At 35.4% G+C, this 13,633-nt stretch overlaps 1 protein-coding gene across 1 annotated transcript in view; it reads left to right on the top strand.

The window, feature by feature from the left end:
• RALGAPA1 (Ral GTPase activating protein catalytic subunit alpha 1) overlaps positions 1-13,633 on the top strand; it is a 285,382-nt gene that overhangs the window by 244,253 nt on the left and 27,496 nt on the right. The window contains exons 37-38 of the mRNA XM_037739396.1: positions 6,265-6,423; positions 8,173-8,300. Coding sequence (XP_037595324.1) covers positions 6,265-6,423; positions 8,173-8,300 — 287 coding nt within the window. The remainder of the gene's footprint in view (positions 1-6,264; positions 6,424-8,172; positions 8,301-13,633) is intronic.

Below are 13,633 nucleotides of genomic sequence, written 5' to 3'. Positions count from 1 at the left end.
GCAGTGAGCCAAGACTGCACTCCAGCCTGGGTGACGAAGCAAGACTTCGAAAAAAAAAAAAAAAAAAAAACAGCAGTATTTATTGACTGCCTGCTGTGCTAAGATATAATATTGAATGCTATGCCTGTTGTTTTCAAGAAACTTCTGATTGCTAAAAATGAATAATCTAAACAGTAAGTGAATGTAGGAAAATCTGTATGACTATTAGAAAGTATATTAAAACATGTTTTCTCTCATGATTGAGGGGTATATCACAGAGTGTGTTTTACTAAGTGTAAGTGCCTGGAAGATGGGGGAAAGAATGGGGACTTGGGGCAGTAGGAATACTAAGCTACAGTTTCTACACATATATCCCTATTTCCTAAAGTAACTGCCTAACCTAATTAACTTCTGTATGGTCTTCAATTTTTAGTTCAAGAAGCATTACAGATCCATGTCCTTTGTTGTTTTCATTGTGAAAAATATATTTAGAGCATCATTTGTATTTTTTAATTATTTATTTATTTATTGTGTGGTTATTTTACTCTGTCTCCTCCACTGTACACAAAGCTTTGAGAACAGAGACCATGTCTGTTTTTACTCATTGTTGCATCTGCAAAAGCTAGCATTCAATCAGCTATCAATACTTGGTCATGAATGAAAGAAGGTGGATATGAAGGAGGGAGGGAGGGAAGAGAGAAAAGACTTTTTGAGAACTCATGAATTAGTCCAGTTATGTAGGATGAGTAGCATGTGATTTAGGACAGCAGTAGAGGAATAGGAAGGAAAGTACAAAAAAGGAATATAATGCTTTAAAAAAAAATGAGCTCATTAGAGATGTAGTAAGGAAAACAAGAGGAATCAAAAAAGACTAAAAGACTCTCAGGTTTTAATCCTGAATGATTTTAATTAGTTGTTAAGTACTTTTAACAGAAATGGGGAAGTCAGGAGGATAAGCTGATTTAGTGGGGACGTAATATAGTTACTTTACAAGAATTCTAGTCTCCAGCCCTGCAGATGAATGGTATTATGTGGCACTGAGGAAATCTGGAATTGACTCTGGAATTCCTGTTGGTAATCATGGAGAATGAGTGCATTGCCAAAAGATGAATGTCTTAGTCCATTCAGGCTGATATAACAAAAATACCATAGATTGGATGGCTTATAAACCACAGAAATTTATTTCTCACAGTTCTGGGGGCTGAGAAATCCAAGATCAAGATGCTGACAGATTCATTATCTGGTGAGGGACCACCCTCTGGTTCACAGATGACCATCTTCTCATTGTAATTTTATATATAATATCAGAAGAGTCAAGTAAGCTCTCTGGAGTATCTTTTATAAGGGCATTAGTCCCTTATAAAGGTGCCCTCATAACCTAATCACCTCCCAGAATCCCCTACCTTACAATACATCACATTGGGGATTGGGATTTTAGAATATGAATTTGAGGAGTGAACGGGATGCAAACATTCAGTCTGTAGCAATGGGTAAACATCTGATTTTCACAAGAGAACACGAAGCAGGCCCCAGACTATAGAACTTACCAGCGTTCATGAGCTTCATGTCAGTGCCAGGCACAATAGGATTATTAAACAGATGGTTTGTGAGCACTTAGATAATGAAGTGTAGTGATCACTAGGAGCCACCATGAGTTCACCATAACAAATCACATCAAAATAACTTAATTTGTTTTAATAGGATTACTAGATTAGGGAAAACCATAGACTGTAATAAAGCATTTAACAAAGTTGCTTGTTGTGGACAAGTTGAAGAAATGTGGTCTTAATAAGTTTGGTAAGGATATTCATGATTGATTGTATAATCATATTCATAAAATTAATTATTTAACAAGAAGCAGTATAGGGAGGTAGTTACCGTATAGGTTCTGGAACCAGCCTGCCTGGGTTTGAATCCTGACTCTGCCACTTACTATTTGTATGACCTTAGGTGAGTTACTTCATCCTTTTAAGCTTCAATTCCTCACCTGTACAAATAAAGGTAATAATTATGACTACTTTGTAGCATTGTTGTAGAAATTTAATGAATTGTTACAGTAAGCACTTAATAAATACCTTTAATAAATATAGGGTTTTGTGGACTTTTTTTGTCTAGGAGGAAAGTCTGTAATGACTCGATATAAGGCTCTTAACCTAGCCTTTCCCATTTGACATTTTTTTTGCAAAATGTAAATGAAGACGTTGGAATTTGAACTTAAGGATAGCCCAAATCTAGGAGAGAGCCAGCATGTGAAACGGCAGAGTCAGGCTAACAATACACCTTCATAAGCTTAATGATCATCTGAACCTGGCAATGGAAAATTTAGTAAGAATAAATATGAAACCCCTTCTTTAGTTCTAGCAGTCAATTGTACCAGCTTAAAAGAACTTTGCAAGAAAAAGACTTAGAAGTTGGAATTGACAAGTTCCATTGGCGCCATCATTTTTAAAATGCAGAGAATAATTTATTGAACAGACCAAAGGAAGAAACCAGCCCCACTGTGGGTTTGCTGTATTATCCGGAGCATGTGTTGATATTGTGTTCTATTTCATACACAGCAGTTTAACAGAAACATCAGTAAACTGAGACAATAACCCAAAATAATGAATACGTTTGTGAACTCTAAGAGGAGCTAAGAAGAACACTTTTAACCTGGAAAAGTGAGATATATATTAGACTGACCTTCAGATAACAGAAAAGATAATGTATAGAATACAGATTGGATTCATTTGGTAAGGCTCAATTTGGAAGAACTAGCATCCAGAATGCAGTTTTTAGCTTTGTATTAAGATGTTCTAATGATTGTAGCTCTTTAAAAATGAAATGGGTGCTGGGCACAGCAGCTCATATCTGTAATCCCAGCATTTTGGGAGGCCAAGGCAGGCATATCACCTGAGGTCAGGAGTTTCAAGACCAGCCTGGCCAACATGGCAAAACCCCATCTCTACTAAAAATATAAAAATTAGCTGAGTGTGGTGGTGGACGCCTGTAATCTCAGCTACTTGAGAGGCTGAGGCAGGAGAATCACTTGAACCTGGAAGGTGGAGGATGCAGTGAGCCGAGATCACGCCATTGCACACAAGCCTGGGCAACAAGAGCGAAATTCCATCTCAAAATACATAAATAAATAAATAAGAAATGGGCTGATTTGTGAATTCATAAAATTCTCAACCTTAAAAGTACTCAAGCAGAGGCAGGATATCTACTTATCAGGCATAAGCTCCTGTATCAGGTGGGAAATTAGAACTTTAAAATCTCTTCCAGTATTAACATTCTTGTGTATTTGAGAACTTTACTTGTACACATGTTGAATTTCATTTAGCTGCTTTATCTTCTTCAATTAGTAATAGTCACCTGTAGCCTATGTTATATACCTTGAGTTCCAAAATGACTTTAGTAGCAGTTGAAAGAAATTTGGAAGAATAGTTTGTTTGCCAATCATTTTAACAGACGTATCCCATGTACAGAAGTCTTCTACTCTGTTTCAGAAATGAATTAGCATCTGGGTCAATAAACATGTAGGTAGGAACTTCTTTGGTAGTTTTCAGAGTATAGCAAAACCTACTGGTTATACATAGGACACAATCTTTTTTGTTTGTTTGTTTGAGGTGAAATCTCACTCTGTCACACAGGCTGGAATGCAGTTGAGTAATCTTGGCTCACTGCAACTTCTGCCTTCTAGGTTCAAGGAATCTTCTCTCTTCAGCCTCCCATATAGCTGGGATTACAGACATGTGCCACCACACCTGGCTAATTTTTGTATTTTTAGTAGAGATGGGGTTTCACCATGTTGGTAAGGCTGGTCTTGAACTCCTGATCTCAGGTGATTTGCTTGCCTCAGACTCCCAGAGCTCTGGGATTGCAAGTGTGAGCCACCGTGCCAGACCCCATAGGACACAAGCTTGTAAGTCCATAAGAGATAAAGAATAAATAAAAACAATATTAAATAATATATAAAGTATGTCAAACATACATATGTCTGAAATTTCTATTAACTTTTAACCATCAAAAATTCATTCTTTCGTTAGTCTTTCAAAAATTTCCAAGACACATAGCAATGATTAGCAGTTTCTCAATTTGTATCTAATTACTATATAACAGATTTTAAACATATAAAAACAATGCCTCATTATGACAGCCTAAAATAATTACTTTTTTAAAATTTGAATATAAACGATAAGGGATTTTATGAAGCTTTTTCCTTAAAGTGTTTGAACATGTTTAGAATGACTGTGCCAGTAATCTTCATTACAACAGCTTGGCAAAAATATGTTGTTCTTTTCCATTAAACTTATTTACCAGACTTTCAATACCATACAGAAGATATTTGAACAAGCTTCAGTTATAAGATAAAAGTACACTTGCCCTTTTTTCTCGTTTCTTTAGATAAGTGGGCACTAGAAATTATAGATAGTTTTGGCAAAAGTTCAAGGGTTAATGTAGCAGATAAATAAAAGGAATTTTCTGTAAATTGAGACCTGCATTATTTCAGTTGTCTTGTCTTTCCTTACCTAACTCATTTAATTTTAAAAAGTAAATACCTAAATTCTTCCTGACAGTGTGCTCAGCTTTTACTATCGTTTATTATTTCAATTATACTTGATATCACTTAGAACAATCTGCCATTTGGAAATCTCAGTATAGCCTGGAGCTTAGTATTAGATCTGGCTGCTATTGTAACATGTACAGCATATGACATTAATGTATCAAAATTAGATTGGATCATCCCTCCTGGTTAAATTTATTTCACATTTCTTTTGTATTCAGTTAACATAAACCTATTAGGGAAGCTGACACATGGGGATGGCTGTATAGGAAGGATATTTTTAAAGTATTTTGATTAAAAAATGAAATTATGAAGCCATGACTTCTCTGAGTTGTGTAATCTTTTTTGCTTTTTAAAAATGTTGCAAAGCCCAAGTCCCACACATTTATATTATTCAAGCTGTGTATGTATATAAGGAGTTACCCCAGGATTAAGGAATGGCAGAAGAGAGGCTTTCACTAATTATACTTAACGACTTTCTTTGTTTAAATTACATGTTAAGTTCTTTTTTCTACCCTCTGTTCATCCTTAAGCCAGAATAAATGACATATTTCTGAAATAGAAATTGCCCGTATGTTAGCTGATAGCGTTAATGTTGATGACAATTATCCCAGGTTTACTCTTCTAAACCTTTCTACCTGTAGTGTGTCTAGTTACCTGAAGCTAATGGAAATTCCATGTAAGATCTGCACTAAAAGTTGACTCATGCTTTCAGTGGCAGAATCAATAAACGTACTAGTATAATGAAATTTTATAATAAAAGGCATTATTCTATAGTAGTGTCTATGAAGAAAACTCAAGACTTAAGGACATTAAGTTCATTTATCTAATGCCTTATTAGAAATCCAACTTCTGAATGTTTTATGTTTTTACAGTTTTAATTATCATAATGTTAACTCTTTCTGATTGCTAGAAACACCTTTGTAAGCAAGCACCACAAACATTTAAATAACATCTTGAGGGTCTAACAATTCTCAAGACATCTATTTGGAAGAATTTTTTAGTTTCATGGGCAAAGAAAACCTGGTAAATTTGTTAAACCAAATATAATCAACTTTCTCTTACTCAGTTGGGGATTATCCAATTTATGAGTTACCTATTACTTTTCTTTAAACAATCTTTTAAAAGATCTGTTAGTGGCCGGGCGCGGTGGCTCAAGCCTGTAATCCCAGTACTTTGGGAGGCTGAGGCGGGTGGATCACGAGGTCAAGAGATCGAGACCATCCTGGTCAACATGGTGAAACCCCGTCTCTACTAAAAGTACAAAAAATTAGCTGGGCATGGTGGCGCGTGCCTGTAATCCCAGCTACTCAGGAGGCTGAGGCAGGAGAATTGCCTAAACCCAGGAGGCGGAGGTTGCGGTGAGCCGAGATCGCGCCATTGCACTCCAGCCTGGTTAACATGAGTGAAACTCCGTCTCAAAAAAAAAAAAAAAAAAAAGATCTGTTAGTGGAGAATCCGCGCAGTTGCTGGTTAAGGAGAGTATTTCGGCTATATGTGAATCTTTTTAAATGTTAAGTTCTCTATTTCCCATTGATTATTGACAACTGAAATTGGTCTTTGCAGTGTCTCGTGATGTTTTTGAGTGTTTGTGTTTCTTATGTAAAACTGACCAAGTGCAGTTTAACAATTTTTTAATTTCCTTTTTCCCCTTTTTATGTTGTATGTTGTCTGTGACTGTATGACGGTACTCACAGTGCTTTTATAAAGCAGTATAAATTATTTTCTTGTCTTTCCAGTTGAGACATTTGGGAAATGATGAAGTTCACATTGTTTGGTCAGAGCATACTAGAGACTACAGGAGAGGAATTATTCCCACAGAATTTGGTGATGTCCTTATTGTAATATATCCAATGAAAAATCACATGTTCAGTATTCAGATAATGAAAAAACCAGAGGTAAGAACTTCTTAGCTTCCATTTTAATAATAGATTTTGGTTCCATAGGGGTTTGTGAGTTTCTTTCCATATTCAGAAGAAAATTTTGACTAGGCATTAAGTTGTGAAAGTGAGGGTAAATGTAACACAGACCCTGGTAGCTATATGGATTTCCTAAGCCTGGTTTAGAAGAAGCTAAAACAGAATAAATAGCAAGAAATTGTGTTCAAGTGGGGGATTTGGCTAGGTAGTGCCAGAGTGAAAGTTCCTTTGTACCAAGCTCAAAAACGGCTTACTCTTTTATTAAGAGAATAATTACAGTTTCTTAAAAAAAAAAAACAGTAAGAGGTCATTTCTTTTAGAATAGGAATATAGATTCCTATATTTTTAGTTGATACATCTTACTGAGATTACATGATGATTAGTCATGTCACTTAATAAATGAGGATTCTACAAATTGAAACAAACAGACAAACAAAAAAAGCCAAATGGTTCAGTCACCTATCCTATAGTTGGATGTCTTACATATGCACCATAGAATTCAAACATACTATTGCAGAACCATTTTCTTCCAGGATAATAAAAGTTTGGTAGTATTTTTGGTGTGTTCCTTCCCTTTTTTTAACTGAATTCTTCAGTTTTTAGAAAACCTACATCTGACAATTGATCATGAAGCTTCAGAATTCCTTGAATTGGATTAAGTTTCTCATGTATGAACTTCTCATGTATGAATTTAGGTTTCTTCAGGGTTCACCTAAATCAGCAGCAGTCAGCAGCCTGTGGCCCCCATAGCCTGGTTTCATACAGCCCAAGCTAAGAATGTTTTGGAGTTTTTTTATTATTATTATTTTACTTTTTTTTTAATTTGAATTTATATATATATATTTTTTATTGCTTTTTTTTTTACATTTTTAAATAATTTTTTTGTTGTTGTTTGTTGTGGTTTTTGTTTTTGTTTTTGTTTTGAGACAGAGTCTCACTCTCGCTCTGTGGTTCAGGCTGGAGTGCAGTGGTGCAATCTCAGCTCACTGCATCCTCTACCTCCCATGTTCAAGCAATTCTCCTGTCTCAGCCTCCCGAGTAGCTGGGACTACAGACACCCACCACCATGCCCGTCTAATTTTTGTATTTTTAGTAGAGACGGGTTTCACCATATTGGTCAGGCTAGTCTTGAACCCTTGACCTCAGGTGATCTGGCCTCCCAGAGTGCTGAGATTTCCACTCTGGTATGAGCCACCACATCCAGCCTTAAAGAGGTTTAAAAAAAAAAATTTAAGAATATACAACAGAGACAGCATGTGACCACAGAATCTAAAATATTTACCATCTTATCCACATGAACCTCATGTCCTTGCCTTCAGCTGCTATTTATGCCAACCTTATTCAAAAATAATGAAAAATAACTTCTTGGCTATAAGTATATATTTTTCTTTTGTTCACTCAATAGAGAAAAAGAAGTATATTTCTCATGTTGGCTTTTTGTATACAATTGAAACTAGTAAAATTTGAAAATTGGCTAAGTGTGTAATTATTTAGTCAGTTACATGAGGCACATATTTCTTTTGAATAGACACCTTTTGACATTTTTTTCATTGCCCTAGCATGAGTGACCCATCACAGAAAAGAATTGAATTCAAATAGTATTTTTACTGAAGGAAAAACTAAAGAAGCAGCAAAAATACTTTGGATGCAAAGTGTCCTGATTGCTCTTATTTATTTACAATCTGTCTATAATTTGAATATGAAATTATGTTCTTATTTCTTAATCAGGTTCCTTTCTTTGGTCCCCTTTTTGATGGTGCTATTGTGAATGGAAAGGTTCTACCCATTATGGTTAGAGCAACAGCTATAAATGCAAGCCGTGCTCTGAAATCCCTGATTCCATTGTATCAAAACTTGTATCCTTTTTTTAACGTAATGGTCTCACTTTAATGTATGTCTCCTCACAAAGATAAATATTTCTTATGTATTGTTAAAGTCTTTTATTTTCTGAGGGTGGGGGTGTTATTATTTTTTGTAGAAACGAAGTATCATTATGTTGCTGGGGCTGGTCTCAAACTCCTGGGCTCAAACGATTGTTCTACCTTGTTTTCCTAAAGTGCTGGAATTACAGGTGTAAGCCACTGCACCCAACCTGATTCCCTGTTTATTGACGTATAAGTTATGATAATTGAATGATATATTTTCTTTTATGTACTTTTTTTTTTTTTTTTGAGACAGAGCCTTGCTTTTGTCGCCCAGGCTGGAGTGCAATGGCGTGATCTTGGCTCACTGCAATTTCCAACTCCCGTGTTCAAGTGATTCTTCTGCGTCAGCCTCCCAAGTAGCTGGGATTACAGGTGCCCACCACAACGCCCAGCTAATTTTTATATTTTTAGTAGAGATGGGGTTTCACCATGTTGGCCAGACTGGCCAGGCTTGTCTCAAACTCCTGACCTCAGATGATCTGCCTACTTTGGCCTCCCAAATTGCTGGAATTACAGGTGTGAGCCCTGTTCAGTCCTCTTATACACTTTTTATCAGTACTAATCTTTTGGTTAATTAGAGTCCCATTATGTGTCAGGTACTCTACTACTCTGGAGTTGCAGAAATAATCAAAATAGTCATTGCAAAGAACTCAGTCTATTTGGGGAAACATACTGTGTTCAGAATACATGTTTCAATAGAAGTATGGGCAGGTATTCCAGAAGTTTAGTAACGAGGGGTCTCTCATTCATCTGGAAGGGGTGGTGTTATCAGGAAACACTTCTGAAAAAGTCAGGATTGAACCAGTTTTGAAGGACAAATAAGAGTTAATCAGGTGGATGAGCCTAAGAGCCTTCCAAGCAGAGAGAACAACATAATCAGAGACATGGAGGTATGAGAAGATGTGGAGCATTTAAGAGCATAACTTCCGGAGCCGGATTGCCTAAACTCAGATGCTGGCCACACTTTCTTAGCTTTCTAGCCTTGGGAAAGTTACTTAACCTTTTGAGCCTGAGTCTTGTCTATAAAATGAGAATGATGATAATATCTAGTTCATGATGTTATGACAACTAATAATGAGTCAATATGTGTAAAGCCCTTAAGTCAGTACCTGGTATACAACATACACAAAATTTTAAATTGTTTTCTGATACTTCTTTCTAAAATGAATTTATGTTTTTTATGTACTTTTTCTATATGATAAAAACATTTTATTTTTTATATAATAAACTGTAAATGATAAGGTTTTTTTTGTTTGTTTTTTTTTTGAGACAGAGTTTCACTCATGTTACCCAGGCTGGAGTGCAATGGCGCGATCTCGGCTTACCACAACCTCTGCCTCCTGGGTTCAGGCAATTCTCCTGCCTCAGCCTCCTGAGTAGCCAGGATTACAGGCACGCACCACCATGCCCAGCTAATGTTTTGTATTTTTAGTAGAGACGGGGTTTCACCATGTTGACCAGGATGGTCTCGATCTCTTGACCTCGTGATCCACCTGCCTCGGCCTCCCAAAGTGCTGGGATTACAGGCTTGAGCCACCGCGCCCGGCCGAATGATAAGTTTTAAAGGAAGGTTTTTAAAAATATCTTAGTTCCATTCCACATGAAATAGATTTATTATCCTTTTTCTTTCTTGAAACAGCCTCACTCTGTCACCCAGGCTGGAATGCAGTGGTGCGATCTCAGCTCACTGCAACCTCCGCCTCCTAGGTTCAAGTGATTCTTCTGCCTCAGCCTCCCAAGTAGCTGGGACTAACAGGCACCCGCCACCATGCCCGGCTAATTTTTGTATTTTTTTTTAGCAGAGATGGAGTTTCACCATATTGGCCAGGCTTGTCTTGAACTCCTGACCTTGTGATCTGCTCGCCTCAGCCTCCCAAAGTGCTGGGATTGCAGGCATGAGACACCACACTCGGCCTAGATTTATTATCTTAACTTGGTAGTCTACCATGTACATTTTCTTCTTTTGATGGAAATTGACTTAAGCAATCTGGTTACTCTGTAATTTCTCATGTATTCTGACACACTGAAATGGAATTGCAGGTGGATCATGGTATGTTAACATTGATTAAGCTTAATGACATTTCTGTAGTATAATTTTTCATAGCATTTATATCTTCACTTTAAATTGAAAACTCATATTTGAAGTAGTCATTTTAGTGAAATGATAAGGACTAAAATGAGCCTTGAATTGTCAACAAAAGTGTAATTTGGAGACATCCACTAAATAGCGATCTATCAATTGAAAAGAAATTTCTGTAGGCAAGTTCAGTGAGTAGTATGGAGATGATGGGTTTATTTCTAAGTCACTTGTCTTTGACTATACAGTCTGTTTATTGTTTCTAAAGATTTTTTTGAAGACTGTATTGTCTGTTGATTGCTTGAAGCACTAGGAAGAACTATTTTTTTAGAGTTTTTGTGAACCTGCTGAGATCAGCCAGCGATCAGTTTTATTTCCTTTACCTTTGGGGCCTGGAAGCTTGAGTCTTTTCACCAGATGTGAGTAAACTATAAGGAGGTTGATTCATGAATCCCATACTCAGCAGCTTACCATTTATAAGATCCACACATACAGTGTATCTTTTTAGGAATTCCAGCTTCATTCCCTAGATACAGTATCTTTTTCCTTTAAACAAAATAAGGTGCTTACTGACAAATTCTCACTTTGCTAATTTACTTTTTCTAAATTTTTATTCTTCTGATTTTTACCTCATTGTAGTACATGTTGAATGTCCCTTCTCTGAAATTCTTCAGACTAGAAGTGTTTCAGATTTCAGATTTTTTTGGATTTTGGAAAATTTCATTATACTTTCCAAGTAACTGAGCACTCCTAATCTGAATACCTGAAATCTGAAATGCTCCAATGAATGTTTCCTTTGAGTGTCACGTCAAAGCTCAAAAGCTTCAGATTTTGGAGCATTTTAGGTTTTAGATTTTCAGATTAGGGATACTCAACCTGTACTTCCATAAAAGCTTTGTAGTTTTAATCTGTTTATTGGAGTATACTTTTCTGTTTATTATTTCCTGAATATCTCTAAAACAGTAGCTAACCTTACATGGAATATATAGGTTATTACCCATAAATTTTATCCACATTGTTAGCTTCATCAAGGATGTTTGCTCTCAGACCTTTGCCTCTTTCACAGTTCACTGTATCCTAATGTCTATTCTGAGAGTTAGTGTCCTCTGTCATTTCATTAAAAGTACAATTGAAAGTGGAGCACAGAGGTAGATATGGAAGAGTTTGCACTTTCTTGTGTAAAAATAAATGCCTTTAGTCTTTTTTGGAAAGTGGTGAGATCAATTAGATGAGATTATAATGCAAAACTCTATTTGCCTCTTGTGTCATAAAATAGGAACTCAATTTATTGAGCAAGCACAAACTTTCTTACCTGAGGTACAACAACATTTAAGATGCACTCCTTACCAAGTAGTTTTAAAATGCAAAATCAAGAGTTTTCAGAATATGGCTTAATTTTTTTTTCTACAACCCTGTTGGGTCTTCTGTTTCAGACTTCATATTACAGTGGAGGTATATGAAAGCTAGCTTTGCAGTTAGAAAGCATTAATTTTTAACTCAAGCTCTGCCTTGTGATCTTGGCCAAGTCACAGAATCTCTGAACCTCACTTTCTTCAACTGTAAAAAAGATGCTAATAACCATCTTAGAATTGTTGTGGAGATTAAATGAGATAATGAATTTGGATGTACTTAGTAAATGTAATAAAAAGTTACATTATTTTGTACAATGATTAATGTCGATATAAAGCAAGTCTACCCAATACCAAGGAATTGCCTGATTCGGTTTTTATGTTTGGTTGATTGGTAGATTGATTGATTAGGCTGGATTTTTTCAGGCCTCATGTTTTTAATAGTCAGTCTTGTTGAGATGTTAATAGATACTACATTGGAGAAAACTGATGAAAATAGCAAACGTGAACACTTTATTTAAACAGAAAATCTGAAGTTTTCTACCAGCAAAATTACTCCTGGAACACAGTGTAAATACATTTAAATCAGATAGATCAAACAAATTTTTTTCTGACTTGGAATCTTGAGTTTAGAAACTTTAGGAAGTTGTTTTCCCATACTGAGTATAGTGTATATGTGTATATATATATATATATATATACCTAGGGTAGTATATGTATACACTCAGGCAAAGGCTGGGAGTATCTCTACTTAATACACATATATAAAGTTCCATATTCTAAATATTGGGAAATGACTTCATACAGGTGCATTATTTGATTTTCAAATGAATATTTATGTAATAAACTACAACTAGACATTTGTATTTTAAGATATTGAAATGCAGGCACCTCTATCTTAGTTTTAAATAAATACTTCAGAAACATAATGTATTAAATTTAAGATGTACATTTTTGAAATATTCAGATTAAGTTCTCATTAAGGAAAAACATCAAGCATTCTAAAATTGGTCAATAATTTAGTTAACATAAATTACAACAGAAATTGAGATACAAGTAGGCTTTGGAAACCACCAATTAATCCTTTACTCATCATAGAAGAAATGAAGGGATAAAAATATAATAAACTTGATTACATTTGGGTAATTGCACCACTGTGTCAGTTATTTTATGCCCAACAAAAGTGCCCACTAAGATTCCAAAGCATAAATTGTGCTATTTATGATCATTAAATACAGTTTAAATTTTATCCTAGGAACATCTTCTGTAACTATGAATCTAATGTTGTTCACTAAATGGGGACAATATTGATTGTGATATGCTACCCAAATCGATCATGCCGGCAGCCAGAATTACAGTAATCTGTCTGTATTGATGACTGTCTTTCAAGCTTTAAAACCTCTCCTTCACTTCACTTGTTTCTTACATTACTTGTACTGGAAAAGCATTTTCTTACAACCTCTGATTTTGTCGGCTAGGTACTTTCTTTTCAGGCAGGGTAGGGGTTTGGAGCTCAATTTGTTAGTTTGATCATGCAATTAGAATTAAAATGCAACATTGGGGAGGAAATCCAAGCAGATTCTGTGTAACCATTGGACCAGAGAGGTATTTCCGCTTTAATCGTAGCCATCATTTATTAGTTACCTGATGAAAGAGTGTTCTTGGTTTTTTGTTTCTGTTTTTTGCAATGGCAATAATAATTCCAAATTATTAATTTCATGACCTCAGCCATCACGTTCTATTCCTTATATAAAATTTTTTTTTTTTTTTTTTTTTTTTTTATGACTCCTCAGCATTTTATTTTTTTTTTTTTTTTTTTTTTTTATTTTTTTATTTTT

The sequence above is a fragment of the Cebus imitator genome, unplaced genomic scaffold, assembly GCF_001604975.1.
Source record: "Cebus imitator isolate Cc_AM_T3 unplaced genomic scaffold, Cebus_imitator-1.0 Scaffold69, whole genome shotgun sequence".
Classification (NCBI taxonomy): domain Eukaryota; kingdom Metazoa; phylum Chordata; class Mammalia; order Primates; family Cebidae; genus Cebus; species Cebus imitator.
The sequence above is the reverse complement of the archived record's forward strand: the minus strand, read 5'-3'. Positions and strand labels throughout refer to the sequence as shown.